Source organism: Lasioglossum baleicum, chromosome 12 (assembly GCF_051020765.1).
Source record: "Lasioglossum baleicum chromosome 12, iyLasBale1, whole genome shotgun sequence".
Classification (NCBI taxonomy): domain Eukaryota; kingdom Metazoa; phylum Arthropoda; class Insecta; order Hymenoptera; family Halictidae; genus Lasioglossum; species Lasioglossum baleicum.
In genome coordinates this window covers 11,580,551-11,598,184 of record NC_134940.1, presented here as the reverse complement: position 1 = coordinate 11,598,184, position 17,634 = coordinate 11,580,551, and the positions used below count along the sequence as shown (strand labels likewise).

The 17,634-nt window shown below is 38.4% G+C and overlaps 4 protein-coding genes across 8 annotated transcripts; 2 read left to right on the top strand and 2 right to left on the bottom strand.

The window, feature by feature from the left end:
* Positions 1-123: 123 nt before the first annotated feature.
* On the bottom strand, positions 124-6,722 carry LOC143214178 (protein claret segregational). 3 transcript variants are annotated; one of them, XM_076434899.1, is made up of 5 exons: positions 3,708-6,722; positions 2,258-3,234; positions 1,893-2,187; positions 1,545-1,819; positions 124-1,209 (listed from the first exon to the last, which is right to left on the bottom strand). In XM_076434899.1, the coding sequence occupies exons 2-5, from the start codon at positions 3,232-3,234 to the stop codon at positions 789-791; spliced, it is 1,968 nt and encodes a 655-aa protein (XP_076291014.1). In that variant the 5' UTR covers positions 3,708-6,722; the 3' UTR covers positions 124-788. The 3 variants fall into 3 exon arrangements, with proteins under 3 accessions (XP_076291014.1, XP_076291015.1, XP_076291016.1); XM_076434900.1 differs by having other exon boundaries at positions 3,795-6,722; XM_076434901.1 differs by having other exon boundaries at positions 3,875-6,722.
* Positions 773-5,895, top strand: LOC143214190 (leucine-rich repeat-containing protein 23). Its single transcript, XM_076434927.1, has 2 exons — positions 773-5,021; positions 5,095-5,895. Exons 1-2 carry the CDS (start codon positions 4,656-4,658, stop codon positions 5,713-5,715), a joined length of 987 nt encoding a protein of 328 aa, XP_076291042.1. The 5' UTR covers positions 773-4,655; the 3' UTR covers positions 5,716-5,895.
* Ahcy (adenosylhomocysteinase) lies at positions 6,009-13,271 on the top strand. Its single transcript, XM_076434914.1, has 6 exons — positions 6,009-6,170; positions 6,671-6,861; positions 7,537-7,878; positions 9,642-9,857; positions 9,950-10,176; positions 10,307-13,271. The coding sequence occupies exons 1-6, from the start codon at positions 6,143-6,145 to the stop codon at positions 10,602-10,604; spliced, it is 1,302 nt and encodes a 433-aa protein (XP_076291029.1). The 5' UTR covers positions 6,009-6,142; the 3' UTR covers positions 10,605-13,271.
* On the bottom strand, positions 11,245-16,914 carry Wdr59 (WD repeat domain 59). 3 transcript variants are annotated; one of them, XM_076434886.1, is made up of 21 exons: positions 16,722-16,914; positions 16,552-16,601; positions 16,308-16,443; positions 16,030-16,243; positions 15,833-15,966; positions 15,580-15,729; positions 15,347-15,509; positions 15,207-15,286; positions 15,069-15,135; positions 14,782-14,990; positions 14,460-14,723; positions 14,231-14,381; positions 13,970-14,163; positions 13,759-13,892; positions 13,476-13,685; positions 13,145-13,271; positions 12,591-12,620; positions 12,452-12,490; positions 12,041-12,201; positions 11,607-11,860; positions 11,245-11,539 (listed from the first exon to the last, which is right to left on the bottom strand). In XM_076434886.1, exons 1-21 carry the CDS (start codon positions 16,773-16,775, stop codon positions 11,400-11,402), a joined length of 2,961 nt encoding a protein of 986 aa, XP_076291001.1. In that variant the 5' UTR covers positions 16,776-16,914; the 3' UTR covers positions 11,245-11,399. The 3 variants fall into 3 exon arrangements, with proteins under 3 accessions (XP_076291001.1, XP_076291002.1, XP_076291004.1); XM_076434887.1 differs by lacking the exon at positions 12,452-12,490; XM_076434889.1 differs by lacking the exons at positions 12,452-12,490; positions 12,591-12,620.
* Between the last annotated feature and the right edge of the window lie 720 nt (positions 16,915-17,634).

Sequence of the window (17,634 nt, the reverse complement as noted above, 5' to 3'; positions counted from 1 at the left end):
TACAAAGAGAAATTATGTTTAATTATTCCACATTCTTCATCTTCAACAATTATAAGATATACAGCCATTTCAATAACCAACTATTTCGAAGTACTTGGAATTTGATAACGATTTCGAAAATTGAAAATTCAAAGCAAACAAAACGGAAATTATTATGTTTGAATAATAATAATAATAGTAGCAATAGCAGAAATAGTAGTTTTCATATACAAAAAAATTTACGAAAACGCATTATCTCTTCTTCGCCGGAGTTCCAAAAATTCTTAGCAAATTTAAGATCTCAAATTTTGTATCAGTGTACGGTAGAGATGTCTGCAAGCTACGTTATCCGCATAAAACCAATTTAAAAATAAGTGTTGTACCGATATTGTTTTAAATAAATTATTTTTAATTATACAAACGCATTGTTTTCATTAAATCTTATATTTCTTATGATAATATAACAAGTACATTCATATTTGCTTGGAAAGGTCGATGAATGTTATGTCAGATTATATTTTTTTTATTTGTAATGATGTTAATTTGATAAAATACTTCAAATTCTTCTCGAAAAAACTCAATAACTACGATAAAGATGCAAATGCTTATTCATCTGGATCAAAAAACTACAAATTTTAGTATTAAAAATATATTATGTGTCCAATTATTTACATCTATTTTGTACGATTTTTCAAAAAAATTATCAGACTTCGTAAAAATACTTTGTTTCGTAAACTTTTATTAAAAATGCATCTGGCAGTCTAATTAAACTAGAAAACTATAGTAAATGCAAGTTCACTCGAAAGGTTTCACGTAGAAGTCTGTAAAATCGTTCGTGTTCGTTTTACATTACCGGTTTTACAACTGTTCACTTGGCTAGCAAATCTTAGCGAGTTTAACGTTTCGCTATAACATTCGTCTAAAGGAGATATATTTAACAACATTAAAGTCTTTGAATTTCCGCCCAAAGAGGGCATCAATAAATGAGTGAGTTTTGAATTTCTGTAGGGAACATGTTCTTGCTTTTTCAGAAGTGCAAGAATAACGTTACCTAAGTTCGATAACGATTTGTTAATATTCTTTGTTTCCGCTATTCTAGCCGACTCCTCGTTTTTTAATCGTTCGGATCCCGCTAGGTCAACTAGATTAAGATTTCCAATTGAAACTTCTTCTCTTACTTTGTGCACTCCGATGAGTCGTATTCTTGCCACCGAATGCGATCTGGACGACCTGAACAAATAACAATTCATATCCCTTTTAGAAACCTATTAATAACAATTGGTGTCTACAAGACATCCCAATTAAAATTAAATTATTAAGAGGGTATTCTGGTTTTCCATTTTCAACAAATCGTTTTTTCGTTTCTGATTAGTAAAAAATACTCTACAAAAATATATATAACTTATCTAATTTGGACTATTTTTACTTTTAAAAATCACACACACACATGTATTTCAAATACTAATAAATATATGTGCAAAATTCTAATGTTAAGGGTTCAATAGTATGTATTTCTGAAAAAATTCCTAAAAAATACCCTCTTAAGATGGAAAACAAGGCTTTACCGCTCGTTTGATAGAGTAGCTGCGACTGCTCTGTTCTGTTGTGCGATTAAAAGAAACTCCTGCAATTCTTCAGGGCTATGCACCTCCTCAATTGTGAGATTGGTAACGAACAAGTCATGTCCCTTGCTATCCGCCATTCGAATCTCGTGCGTTTTCGATTCAGGATCCAATAAATCGATGATGTGCTCATTATATATTTCAAGGAAGCTAGCTTCTATTCGGTAGTCCCAACCGAGCAATTGGAAGTGCTTCATCTCTTGAAATATATGCCGTACCTAGGACAGAAATTGAAATACTACTACTGCCGAAAAATATCGTAAGTTATAAATGATCTAAATGATGTTGTACCGTTCTAGGTATCATGCCTTCCGTGTCAATACCAGGCAAACCTTCCATGGTATATGTTTTGCCAGAACCAGTCTGGCCATATGCAAATACACAAACGTTATAACCTTCCAAGGCAGATTGAACTAGATGGGATAGCTCTTCAAAAATGTCCTCTTGCTTAGCCAAAGCTGAAAAAACTTTATCAAAAGAAAATTCGTGTCGCGTTCCTCTCAGTTTTCTACTGCTCATCGAATCTGGACCATCGGGCTTGCCCACTTCTATGGTGCATTCATCCACATAGTTCATGAGACACATTCTGTAAACAATAGAAATAGTAAATAATACTGAATTCAATTTGCACCATCGATTGCATAGAAAATACATACGCTTTGCCAAGTTCGCTTGGAGTTCTAGGACGCACTCGGCAGAACACCCTGATGTTTCCTTTCATTTCTTGTATGGCATTATGCAGAGCTCTTCGATCTCTGTCCATTGTATGAACTAAAGACTGTAGATCATCATTCTTTGTAGTGAGCTTCTCGTTGAGCTGTCTCTGAAGCTCTAGATTTGTCTGTAAATCTTTTATCTCGGATACATGTTTTACAATCAGCTCTTCTTGTTCGCTGCATTTCTCTTTAAACTGTTTTAATGACCCTGAAACACTTTTATACGATTCCTCTGTTTTTTTCAGGCGTTCACTCAAATCTTCTTTTTCTTCCTTGATCTCTTTCAGCTCAGTGTCTAATTCCTTGGTTCGACTTTCGAGTGTTTCTGCCTGAGATTTATACTTTTTCATATCTGTTTCCAGAGTGTTCATCTTCTTCTGCATATTATTGTACTCGGATGTAGTATCTTTATACATTTGACGTATGTTGGTCAATTCATTACTTGTATGGGCTAGACGACCCTTCAAGTCCCATTTGGAAGGTTTAGCCGTAGCTACAGTCCCATTCTGGGTAGTAGACTTTTTTACAGTTTTGCTGGTTGTGTTATCCATTAACGTAGTGCCAGCTCTTTGCAATGGCACTGGTCTGGTGGGTCTGATAAATTGTTTTTTAGCCTCGGTATGATTTGTAGTGGTAGGGGCTGGTCTCTTCACTGCTTTAGTCGTAATGGTCGATAACGTCTTGGATCTGTTCATAGCTGGCTTTGGAGGTGGCTTGTTTTCATTTGTACACTTAGAATTTAAATTGACTACGCTTTTAGCTTTCTTTAAAGTCTCCGAAACGGTACTTGTACTTGAACCAGGCAAACAGTTTTGGTTTTTTGACATCTTTTGACTGTTCATTTTCGTGCTAAGACAGGGTATTCCACTAATCGAGTTTGCTAGTACAATTTTAGGCTTTGGTAATCTTGACTCCATCTATGAAACAAAGTGATAATAAATGAATATAAGCATGATTCTAAATGAACATCATGCTGAAAAAACTCAAAGAAAACAGCAACGCATGCATTACTTCAATAAACAGTGTAAAAGTACTTTTGTCAAACAAAACTACCACCATTCATGCTTCGAGAAAGATTGAGGTCGGACGAACCCTTGTATAGCCAACCTGGTATTTACCTGGGTACCCAGTTAGTACATTTCTTTCAACAACTTGTTAACGTTCCTCTAAGAATATTACTCACTTACTTTGCTCGCTAATATATTCATTCATAATCTTAAAATGAAAATTTGTGCGAACATGTTGAATACAAAAGGTTTTTAATAATCTATACATTTTGGTTGGCCACACAAAGATTAATGAAAATCAGATTCTGAGAATGTTGCGGCGTGTTGTTCGTGAAAAGGGAAACATGTACGAACGACAATGACAGCATATCCATAAAACAAACCTCTTCGCTTATAATAATATAACATCAAATCCCTCGCAGACACACGAATCAACAGTTTACGAAGCAAATGGTTACCGTTAGAATTACCTAATGTTCGCATAACAATAAAGCATCTATTTTGTTCATGATCGCATGGCCTGTATCGGAGGGAATCGGAGGGAACTCACAAAACGGACCGAGCGGAATTCACCGCTCTAAAATCAAAGAACACCGGTCACTACTTCACTTTTCGACAGCAGTCAAACGGCGGTTAAACAATGTCCGCTACACTTATTTGAACTTGAATTTACTTGGGCTCAGCCAATCAGAGGGCCAATAAGGGGGCCAATCAGCAATGGCATATTGGACGGGTTTTCTCGCGCATGCGCGACGATTTTAGCATATCAGTAAAGTATAAATATCTTAATTTACTTTAATGTTAATTTTGAAAAATGGATGTATAACATGTGTGTATATCAATTAAATATTAATAATAATTTACCAAAAATTCGTAGTATGCTTCGTCGTCCAATATATATACCATCACTGGGACCAATCTCTGCTATGATGTGAAAATTGTGACCAATAGCAGCTTGCTATTAAATTGATTGTGCCTATATACGCTGTTTATAAACGTAAATTTAAAGCATTCTCTCTTTGCGACAGTATATTATAATTCATCCGTACAAAACATTATAATGCATTTGGCCTTTAATTTTTTAGTGTTTACGTCGTACGTATATTTAAATTTGTAAAATTTGAAGCTGCGCTATCTATGGCACGATACCGAGAACTACTCACAGTTATGCCACCGACGGTGGTTATGCCTAACAAATGAGGAAACCCGTTTTTTTTTTAAACAGTCAAAAGCTTACTTCATTGTACATCAAAAGATTGTATTAACAGTTTTAAAGCTGACATATCCCACTGTTTTTTAATAATACATTTACGTATTTTTTCCACAAATCGATGGAAGATGATCACGAAGAAGCAGAAGGAGAATATGACCAGCAGCGGAGATACGAGTCTCCAGAAATTCACGAAGAGGTTCCGCGAATCTTAACATTTCCAGAAGCTGCAGAATGCCTCCACACATTAGGAAAATGCGACTCGGGCCTGGGTTATGCTTATTTAGGATTAAATGCTTCTAATAAGAGTCTCACGGATATTCGAGTTATACTAAAATTCAAATATGTCCTCTTTGTGGACGTTTCCAGAAATAGATTAATCGAAGATGCTTTTCGCGTTCTCACGAAGATGACTTATCTTTTAATGATTCAGGCTGACAACAATCGAATATCTTCTGTAGAAATGGAACAAATGCCCTACCTGCAGGTTAATATTAATCATTTAGAAACGAACATTTTCAGTATGTTACTCTTTCAGTTCTTTTTTTAAATCAAATCAGGTACTAAAATTGAATAAGAATAAGCTAAAAAGTACTGCCGGTATCTGCCACAATCTGCTCGAAATTCTGGAATTAAATCACAACAATATTGACGAAGTCACTTTGAATCCTTACGATCTAAAAAATCTCAAAACCCTCGAATTACGTGGGAACATGTTAACTACGACGAACGGGATATTCTTTCCTGGGTTGATTTGTCTGTATATCGCAGAAAACCAAATCGAAAAGTTAGACGGTCTGGAGATTCTAGTTAATCTGAAAATTTTACATCTGAGGAGCAATAAATTGTCGAGATTGGACGGGTTTTCCTCGCGTTGTGCAAAGCTCAGCTACCTGAACCTTCGAAACAACGAGATCACAAAAATTTCAGAAATTCAAAAATTGAGCTGCTTGCCTGCACTGGAGACTCTGATCATTTTCGAAAATCCTGCGATCAATTATAGAGAAGAAGACGAGGAGAATATGTACCGGCAAATTGTGTTGGCTATGTTGCCTGATTTAGTGCGAATCGATAAAGATCCGGTGCTGTACAAAGAAAAAAGGGAAGCACAAGAATTTCGCACGCAAATGATTCTGAATGGGTCAAAGTTCACAGACTTCGACGTTAGTCTAGCTGAATAACTGTACTACATTGTTAAAAAGGCTGCTATAATTTCAATAAAAATATTTAAATTTACATTGCCTAGACTCGTCATTCATGCGATGATGAGAGGATCGGTGTATAGATTTACAATCTGTTCTACATTATCGACATCTATGTTACCGATCTATTTTGCCAATCGGTACTTTCACATCTGTTGCATATGTAGAACTCTTCTATAACAGCACGTTCCCCCGCCAAATATTTTAAATTGCAGTCACGTGACCAGCAAGTAGTCACGTCACGATACCTAGCGGCATGGTTTAAAAGGAAGACGGTCATAGATTTCGGAGTGTAGTTTAGCGCAGTTCGCCGGCGGAAACGTGCACCTCGTGGATTTTCAATTCATTCCGTAAAACAGAAACGTAACTTATTATCCGTGTGCCGGTTAACTCTCATCAAACAAAGATGACCGCCAAACCAGCGAACAAAGTGGGTAAGTAAAGGATTATTGAAAGTTTGGAGTAACTCAAGCAGCACGTGGTTGTTATTTGGAGTGGAGTCGTTAACCTCCATTCATCGTATTTAAAGTATAATAGTGCTTATTCTTGGATAGAGATAGAAATACAAGCCGGATGATGAAAAATCTTTGCCGAATGATGCAGTACAATATTTGTTCACCTCATGAACTATTGCATGTACAGATGACATCGACTTAGAGCACAGATTAACCTACATGACTACAGTTCTAATAAGCTGATCAATGTTTTGCACAATGATCAGATTCATATTATTTTTGCCATATCATCTAACTGATAAGAAAATCTAACGTAAAGTGGGAATGACTATTGACTAATGAAACATTTGGAGAGTTGTCGCAATGCATTCATGTTATGTATAGATATATATGCATAATACCAATCTGAGTAAAAGAATAGTTCCGCCGACAATTACTATAGTTCGTAAATAATGGATCGAATCTTTTTCTTGTTCAAGCTGACATGTCTCTGGCAGATTGGGGCCGCAAAGAGATCACTCTAGCGGAAAACGAAATGCCGGGACTTATGGCTATCCGGAAAAAATACGGCCCCTTGAAAATTTTGAAAGGTGCGCGGATCGCGGGTTGTTTACACATGACTGTGCAAACAGCGGTTCTGATAGAAACCCTCGTCGAACTCGGCGCAGAGGTAAGTTCAATTGTTTTCATATAATTTTTACGTAATTATGCATAATTAGTAATTACACGTTGCTCCAACATGGAGTTCAAACATGAGTGATTTTCGACTATCGAAATAGATCGAAGATAAAAAAGAACTTGCAATTTTAGTTCACTATTTAGCGAACATAACAATTAATTTAATTTTTTGAGTACTAAAACTTCATTATGCAACTCATGAAATGGCACCAAAAGGAGTTTCAGTTAAACCTCGGAGCATTTAAGAAGTCAGTTGTATAGACCAAGATTGAAATTAAGATTATACAAGAATAGAGCACAGTATGAAAGAAAGATCGACGTCGAAAAAAGTCGCATTTTCATATCTATGCGAGCTTATCTAGTGGATCACGACCTTACATCTTTCACTTTCAAATTCTATTTAACTCGAGATCAAAATTGCATCAGATAAGAAAGTATTCGCAACACTTATTATCATCGCGACAAATTCTATTTTTATGATAGAAGAGGGGGGTTACTTGCAATTTCAACATTTAAAGAAAAATATTTACGATATAATACCAGTTTAAAATGCTTAATAAATAAAATCATATCTACGAGACCATTGTGCGTACAATTCGCCCGATCATTCTATATCTCTGGAAGATGTCCATTCACAATAATACTTGAAAGACGATTGATCAACCAGGTTCAGTGGTCATCGTGCAATATATTCAGCACGCAGGATCACGCGGCGGCAGCCATAGCAAAGACCGGTGTGCCTGTGTACGCGTGGAAAGGTGAAACAGACGAGGAGTATCTTTGGTGCATAGAGCAAACTCTTGTCTTCAGTGAGGGCAGACCTTTGAACCTTATCCTCGACGATGGCGGTGATTTAACCAATCTGGTCCACACCAAGTTCCCAGAATACTTGAAGGAATGTCGCGGCATTTCAGAAGAGACCACCACCGGTGTTCATAATCTGTATCACATGATGAAAAAGGGAACCCTCAAAGTCCCTGCAATCAATGTGAATGACTCAGTAACCAAGGTTCGTCAACTACAGTTCTTAACCAAATCAATCGCCTTGATCCTTGATCATCTATCGCCAGTATCCATCAACCTTGGACAATCCTGTGTATCCCGATATCATCTCCTACATCAGTGATGAGCAACTCGCGGACTGCAGTGGGCCAAAAGTGGACACTTAATACTTCGCGCGCGCCGCATTGAACGCAAAATGTACATGTTACGTACTTTATTCCACCTCTGTGTTTACGCTACGGTCTCCTAATGCCTTTTTAACGAATTTATCGCTTTAAGACCCAGGTACGACTGGAAAGCGTCAGCGGATTTTCGGTTTGGTAGCTTTACGTTTAAATTCGCTTGTAGTTGATCCACCATGTCCTTACGTAACTGTTCTTGCAAATTATTAAATTTCAAAGAACGTTTACTTTCATAATGTCCAACTATCGATAAACTGCCGATGCACAGTGGGATATTTGCCCGAAAAACGGGAATAAAATATTGTAGCGTTATTTATGGGCTCAGGGTCATAAAAAAGTAGGTCGTTGGATTCGTCTTGACGCCAGCTATGGGATTATGAAATAAAAAATGTACTTTAACATTTATAAAATCAAAATAATTTTTATTTTTTTTCGAAAAAAAAATTGTTTTGAAATTTTAAATATATAATTTTTTTGTACATGTTTCAATACTGTTCAATTTTTATTGGAACCATTTTGTCGTCAGATTATCCGAACTCTTGAAAAGTAGTGATAATGATTACGACGATGCTTTGATTACGATGATATACAGAGTTGAGATAGGTGTACAAACTCTTCACAGATTTCATTCTGTTATCATCTAAATTAATATTGTTATTAATATTTCAACATTACCAATCATTCTGCAAGTCTTTTTTCGATTTCAAAACTTTATTGACGATTTTGGTATAATATTGAACTGAATTGAGCACTCCTTCTTGTACCATTACATTCTATAAAGCTTTGCGATCATAGTCCAACAAAAATTTCTTCCGGATTTTTCCGGATTGGAGAGTTTTAACTAATGTAATGAGCGTCGAAAGTGGAGACTTTCGTTTCGAAATCGATAAAATACTTACAGAATGATTGGTAATGTTCAAATATTAATAACAATATTAATTTAGGTGATAACAGAATAAAATCTGTGAGTGTACACTGTACACCTACCTGAACTCTGTACATCGTACTTAAAGCATTTCATTATCACTACTTTTCAAGAGTTTCGGATAATTTGACGACAAAATGTTTCGAATAAAAGTTGAACAGTACATAAACATGTACAAAATTCTATATTTAAAATTCCGAAAAAAGAATTTTTCTACAAAAAATAAAAAATATTTTCATTTTTTAATGTTAAAGTACATTTTTTATTTCATAATGTTATAGCTGGCGTCAAGACGAATCCAACGACCTACTTATTTATGACCCTGAGCCCATAAATAACGCTACAATATTTTATTCCCGTTTTTCAGCGAAATATCCCACTGTGCGATGTTCATTTACAATTTTGCGTTTTCGAGAATCTGAGCTCATGAAAATACGAAAATATGAAAATACTCAATCGTTATACGGAGAATGTGTTTTCTGACACAAATAGCCGGTAAGTATCGCGCATCGGATCTCGGCAGGCCGCATGCAGTATGCTACAGGGCCAAATGCGGCCCGCGGGCCGCAGGTTGCTCATCAGTCCTACGTGGTCTAGACCTAGCCTCTACCACAGTTGAGTTTCGGATGTTGTATGACCCTGAGTTTCCGTTTCACTGAACAGAGTAAATTCGACAATCTGTACGGGTGCAGAGAATCATTGATCGATGGCATCAAACGAGCCACAGACGTGATGATCGCGGGAAAAGTGTGCGTAGTGGCCGGATACGGTGATGTTGGCAAAGGATGCGCTCAGAGTCTCAGGGCACTTGGAGGACGCGTCATAATCACGGAAATTGACCCAATTAACGCGCTTCAGGCAGCTATGGAAGGATACGAGGTGATTATTGTAACACACTCGTGCGAAAAATCACGGGATTATTTCGAAACGGTTCGGAGAAAAATCAATGAACATATACCTGTGGTTCTTAGGTAACGACGATGGAAGAAGCATCAACTAAGGGTCAGATATACGTCACCACTACCGGGTGTAAAGACATTATACTGGGACAACACTTTGTGAACATGCCAGAGGATGCTATTGTCTGCAACATTGGTCACTTTGACTGCGAGATAGATGTTGCTTGGCTCCAAAAGAACGCGGCCGAGAAAGTGAACATTAAGCCCCAAGTAGACAGATACACGTTGAAGAACGGCAGGTGGGCAGTTAGAATAATATTTATAGTAACGCTCCTTTTCCTACAAAAATGTTCGCAGAAGAAAATTAGGGCCCTTGGATAACTCGGTTAAAAGATAGATTCTGGTTCAAATAAGGTTCTCCCGTTTCAGACACGTCATCGTCCTCGCGGAGGGTCGTTTAGTTAATCTTGGATGCGCGACGGGACATTCGAGTTTTGTGATGAGCAATTCGTTTACAAACCAAGTGCTGGCACAAATAGAACTGTGGACGAAGGCAGAATCCTACTCGGTCGGTGTTCACATGTTACCGAAGAAATTGGACGAAGAGGTCGCGGCGTTGCATTTGAATCACCTTGGTGTCAAGCTTACAAAACTTACGGACGAGCAGGCTAAATACCTTGGCATTCCTGTGGAAGGACCTTACAAGGCTGATCATTACAGATATTAGTCACCATGCGAAGTTTAAAGGCCTCTATGTACTTGTAACTAACATTACAATGAATTCACGACGACAGTGTTTTTAATCAGATTGTCAATTATCGACGTTTTAGTTATTCATTTATTAATTTGTGTCGTTTGTCAACATCCATGCGGAGCATAATAAAAGAAGAATTCAATTTTATTAAAAAGAATAGTTTATGTGAATGGTCAGAGAGAAAATGAAACAGGTTCCCTTAGAAGTTAGCCCCTTGATAAAGGTAGGGTTTGATATTAGTCATTCGAATTTACGATTCGTGGAGAATTATTTTCTATTCATAGTTGGCCAGGTGGTCGTGCTTAGTTGCCGGCCTGATTCACGGTTTTAATTTACGAAGAATCTATGCTGCACTGATAGATGATCAACGAGAGCACACAGAAAGGCTGAAAATCGCGAGGGAAGAAAATCTTGCTCGTGAGAAGCATCGTCAGAATGCTGGTACATTTTATCATTCGTTATAACTATACATTCTTTCCATTAAGTCGTATTTTTCTTATAGTGGAAATGAAAGAGCTTGAGAAAATATTTGTTGGGACTGTCCCCATTGACGAAGAACCTAACCAAGTAACAAGTGACACGAGCGAAATCGAAGAACAAACACTATAGTTCCCTGTCAGTTAGTGACAATATTTCATATAATTCCTGAATCATATCCAAGAAAAAACATATTTATTATTTTTCTGCAACATTAGTCATATCTATATCTATATATATATATATATACATACACGTACTGTCTCAACTATGTACAATTCTTTGTCCTATTTACACCTTTAAGAGGGTGGAACTCTCTTGCAAACAGTTACACCCGCAACCTGTCGGGCACAGTGTCTCATTGGCAAACCATGCTGCTAAATGTTGTGTGTGTCCTCCGTGTCCACAAAATATACAGAAATTACTTGGACCTGAATTCAATGGGAAAAAAAATCAGTTTGCAATGCATTTTTCTGTGAAGAAGACTGGTCTACACACCTCTCACAGAAATGTGACAGATCACGCATTCCAAGGCGAGTCGTTTACAATTTACACATTGGGGACCTCTGCTAACTTTGCTACACAATTGGCATTCACTCTGAAATTCAACGCCTTTGTGCGTGTCCAGAGGGGTTGTACTGACGTGCTTCAATACTTGTGCTCGAGCATCCAACAGTCGCCATCTGTGCAGCACTTCCGCATATGCTTTCTTATACCCATCGTAAAGAGTGGTGTACTTTTCATCGAGTAGCCTAGTAATATTTGTGATATTAATCCTCCCGTTTTCATAATGTGCAAAGATATGAAATTATTAGAGGTTTGCGAGAACCCGAAAATGTCTGGATTCTCGAACATATTTGAGAATTCTAATATGCTCCGGAATTCAGAATATTTTCGGGAATAATCCCGAAAATCCTCTAAAAGTGATATACCTAATATTCTTTACGGAGTCTCCACACGTATCCTGGATGAGCTTTAAGTCATCGAGGGAGTCAGACCACGAGTTGGATCTGTGTTGTTTCAAATTCTGAAAATTCCATCCTTCCAGGGTAGTGTCGGCTAAATGTATGGTGTGGTATGGTGATCCCCCAGGCTAGAAGAATACACGAAACATGTAAACCGTAGTTCCATTGATAATTCGGTAAATGTAAATATACTATACATAATCGTGAGATAGGTATTATGTCTGTGATCACTTTCAACGCAACAACATTTGTCTTCTGTGCAAATAATAGTAGGCATTGTTACAACAGACAGTACATCACATATACATTGGATTAATTGCTAGAAATCGTGATCGAATCGATCGTTTGGCATTTTAATTTCAACAAGCATGACCAAACCTGCATGCTCTGTGGCATCACGACACTTCCACTCCAATGCTGTAAGGCAGTAACAAAATATCACCGTGACAGAGAGTCCTACGAACCACTGAGTGTTCAAACACGCACAATCATACAGAATTCAGAAACCATGCCTTACCTTCAACCACCATTTTCCTGTAGAAAGCCTCTATAACAAAGATAATAATCGTATCAATCATTTGGTTGTGTTTGGAATAACATGGAAAAAATACTGAAATAAAACAAGCGCGCGGCATTACAGCATAGTACATCCGAACAGTAAATAGCTCTCTCTAATTCAGCGTTTCTCAAAGACTTCTCGACGTAACACAAATATAAGTATTTATGTAGTATAGATATGAACAAAAAGTTTGAAAAACGCTGGTTTAATCATGACGTCAGATACTATGCCATAGCATGGCGCAAAATTATGTTTTCGCAACACATTCACTCATGCAACAGCGGAAACAAATGTGTGCTAGTTATGAAAGATGTGATATACTGCATTTTAGAACAGCCAATGTTGAGTACAATGAGTTACAAATGATTATGTTCGAAGAGCATTCTGAAGAAATTTGACGAACAGAAGACAAGATATGATCAAGACATAACAGTTCGCAGAGTAACGGTCATCTCAGGCCATTCCAAAAAACATGAATTAACAATAGCAAGCAGTTGTGGCATCATACTTACACTAACGTTAACGGACTTGCTACTTAGCCGAGTCTGAACGACATCTGGATTCTCTGAACGATAGCTAAATGCACAGCTCAGCATGCCTGCCATTTGAATATCTGACTGATTGGCATAATGCTGTATTCTGAATGGGAAAAAAATATTCTATGACAACACTGTTCACACAGCCTTGTTCATGAATATGATATACAGGGCGTCGCATTTCATTTGATCCACGCAATTGTCTCAATGGAAGAGTCGCGAATGACCTTCGACGACCTTCATAGATCAACTATTACCGTGGATCGAATAAAATGAGATTGCCCGTTTGATATTGTCAATCACGCACAAAGAATGAATTAAATTTTGACCAAAAGGATGCAGTGGCCATGGTGCATCGATGTCGGGCGACTGACAAGAATTTTGTCCAACGTTCGAAACTGGTTGCGATATCACAAGAGCGGCCAGACACCATGCCTGAACCAAATCGGGCCGTTCGAATTGCGCAGCGACGTTCGCATTGTATTGACACATCGCCGGGATGTCGGTGATATTGATCCTGTAGATCGAACAAACAAGATTACTCGGTTGATATATTAACGGTAACGTGACGGTGTTATCAGTTAACTCACACATATTTCTCGGCCAGCTCTTTATTCACGAAAAATAATGACGAAGCATCGTAAATGAATACCATGAAATGATAATTTTTACAACACGATCTGTGAGTCATTCTACTGGTGTTGTGTAATCCGCGGCTCATTTTCTAAATAACCAAAAACGATCGTCAGTAAGAATGATAAGCGTTCTGTGTCGCGGTCATTGAAAATTGCATTCGCTTACACGGTCTTGAAAATAGAAGGAACTGATGGGAATGTTCTCGTTGGACTGCACATACGAATTCGAATACATATGCATAAAATGTTCCCCATTGCCAATTCCGTTTCCCAAAGCGGACAGAGCTCTAGGCGTCGTGCTCTCTGGCTTCATTGACATCCTTCTTGTATACGACGCACGACCAAAACATACAAGAATACCTATTGAAACGTTGCATTGAGTCTCGGCACACGAAAACCTTCGGTGTTCTACCGTCTGTTTACATACCTACGCAGCAGAATTTGGCTCCCGAGGTTCTAGGGAAGGGTATATAAGCGTCCTGATAGTTTGTATACATATTCGAGGAACTTAAAAAGTTAGCGTTGTCTTGAATGTCGTATCCGATGTGCGTAGTTTCATTTTCGTCCTTTTTGCATGTCTAGAGAAACACGAATACATATTAAATATTATGTCATGCTTCTGTAACGAGACGAACAATGACGTGTTTTTTATTTACTTGTTCCAAAGTTGCGATCAATTGCCTCAGACACGGTTCTAAACAGGATCTGTTCTTTTTTACGCGTTGCTGAGCAGTTTGTTTCAACACTTTCAACAGTTTCGTCATTGTTGCGTTGTCGATTGTTGTTCCAGGACAGAATTGGAATGTGGGTTGCGCGCTGTACGGATAATTCGCGGGGAAATTCACTTTCAATATGACGTTGTAACTTTTATTCGATGCTGTTACGGTGCAACTACGCTCCACAGCGTCCATCGCGTTCACCTGGAATTAGGGAACCGTTTATCTTACTGAGCTTCATTTTATTTGTTGTAAATGTCACCTCTATGTTCGGTATGTTCATGTTGATTAAAGAAAATTCTTGTTGTAGAGTCTTTGGTTGTGTAGGAGATGATATTTCTTTATTATTCTCAATGTACGTATCCGATTCAGAATTCAAAGTAGATTCGTCCACTTTTGTTGTTATACAATTTAATTCCCGGTCAGCTTGAGTATCATTCAGTTGTAGCTGTTGAATAGACTGGAGTGTCCCTGTAGATTAACAAATTTGTTACTTCAATGACACTAAATATTTATCGTATATATTTATAAGCAAGATATTTCACTTACTTAAATTATTATCTTCCGAGTATTGTGTATAAATAGATGCGCTGTCATCCATGCCATGTCCGCACAACTAGACAAACAGTTCTTTCTTTATTGATATATAAATAAAAGACACGTTTATCAATATGAAACCATATGTACCTTCTTCAAAAATGGATCAATTTTATACATCCGCAAACATTGATCCTTCGACCAAGTAATCAACTCGAATTCGCTATTCTCTATAAATGATAAGCATGTTTCATATTTTCTTTCTTTATCTTTCATTAGAATATGTGTACCTCCTAATTTTTGGTGCCTCCATTGAAATTCGAGAACAACGTCCGTGTGTCCTACGAACGTGTAAATAGGTGCGCCAAGGTTCGTTGTGTTCCATAACAATAAACTGTTCTCTCCTCGCCGTAATTGTGGCACCACTATCGTCACTAAACCTTCTCCAAACGGCTGTAAATGGATTTTATCGGATTATAAACGCGAATAACACGGATTCTGTTGGACAGGACATTATCTTTACCGTATATCTGACTCTCCATACTGGTGAATTAGTCGTCACAATACTTTCGGCTCTGCGCGGATTGCTAATATCGAAAATTTTCACTGTACAATCCTGACTAGAAGTGGCCAGTTGGTTTTGTTGGAAAGGACACCAATCTAAACCATGTATCTAAAACAACTTCAGTGTTTATAAATGCATTACTCGATTTACGAATCACGAAAGTATGCAAATATAAACAAGGATTTCGAATAAAGTAAAGAGAAGCGTATACTTTTGTTAGGTGAGCAGCTATGTACTGCACGGGGCTATTTCCTTTTCGTTGATCCCATATTTTAATATCCCCGTCGTGAGCTGTGGCTAATATATTTGGGGATAAGCTGTTCCATCTCACTTGAGAAGATCCAGCTATAAATTCAATTACATATTTAGATACCTCCAGAACTTTCTTGCTCAGGAATCTGAACTTACCAACTGCAGACAAGGACAAACTAGGTTTCCTTTGGTCTCTTATGTCCCAAATATGTATAAATGTGTCGATACTGCAAGAAGCGATGATATCAGGTTCTTTAGGATGCCAGTTCAAGTCGCTGACTACTCTTGTGTGTGCCTTAAGACTATTTGTTGTCTGTAATTCGTAGCCGCTGCCTCCAGTGAGCGACAGTATCTCTATACGTGTGTTGCTCTAGAATTTAAAGTCGATTAGACAGTACAACTATGATCGGTACACATATCCTTTAATTACTAACAGAGACAGCACACAGGTGAGCATTCAAACTCGTGGGATTCCATTCGGTCGTGCCGATTTCATATTTGCTTTGCCTCTGGAATTTCCTCAAGGTGTCTGCACCCTCATCAAGGTGTTTCACAGCAAAACATCTACGCCTGAAGAAAGTAAGATAGGAAGTCAAGCAATGAAAGCATTGTAAATGTAGACAAAAACGCTGAAGGAAAAAGTTGACGTAAACAAAGTTTGTGTACGCCGGTATTTACCCGGCAAGTAACACGTAGTTGCCAGTCGCATCCACGGCCATGCTATTAGCCTGCGAAACAGAAAGATATTTTCATATAAGAAAACATTCGATCGTCGTAAGTTCTATTTAAGTGAAAAATCTAAACTGCACGAATCGAACGGTGGAGGCGAACAATACAAGATAACGTACCTGCAAATCGCGGTGCTCCGTAACCACATAGTCGCTGCCCCAACGTTTTGACATTTTACCAATAAATTCGAATTCCTGTCAGCATTCTGCGAGGTTAGAATTGAACCGAATACGCGAATCCGAGCCAATCCGAGCCGCGTACAGGTACAGGCAACTGTACACACACGAACTCGTTGCGTTGCACCGCGTCTCGACGCACACACAGACGGTCTTACCGGAGCCGCGTTCTGATTGGTCGGTTGGAATTCACACGAATGTATCCCCCCTCGAGCAGATGCGGTCGAGGGGAGGTGGTCAGGCTAAAAAGAGCAAGAGAGAGGGAAGTTCAAGACGCTTCGCTGTGCTATTTCTGTCACGTAGGACGCATACATTCGTTGTTGCATACAAGCGTACTGACATCAAGACGCAAATAATTAGTAACACGGCGCGAATCAGGAGCGAAAAGGGTTCCAGTTTGGTCGACCTTCGATCGGGCCAGTTCTGATTCCATTGAGTTTTCGAAGGTGTTCCTCGACAGTTCGTCAGTGGCCGTGATTATTTCAGTGATAGTAACAACAATGTCCGTGATTATGGATTGTTTTCGCCAGTAGCGGATGTTGTGAAGTTTGTTAGTCACTTTGTTTAGCTGACTTCCTTGAGATAAGCGATACCAATCCGAACCGAGGCAGTCTACCGTCGGTGAACATTGGTGTTTTTAGTGTTGGGTTCCTCTCCGATCGAGATATAAACAGGATCTTTCGTTTTCCCAAAGGGTGGTTGTTCGTCCTTCGCGATTCCGTTTATCCTTCTCTTCTCAGCTGGTCACGTCACTCGCAACAGCGGCGCGAGAAGCCAACCGAGGACTCCGTCACGGCTGAGACTGACCGACAAAAAACCGACCGATTGCCGAAAATCGGGTATCTCACGGACGTAA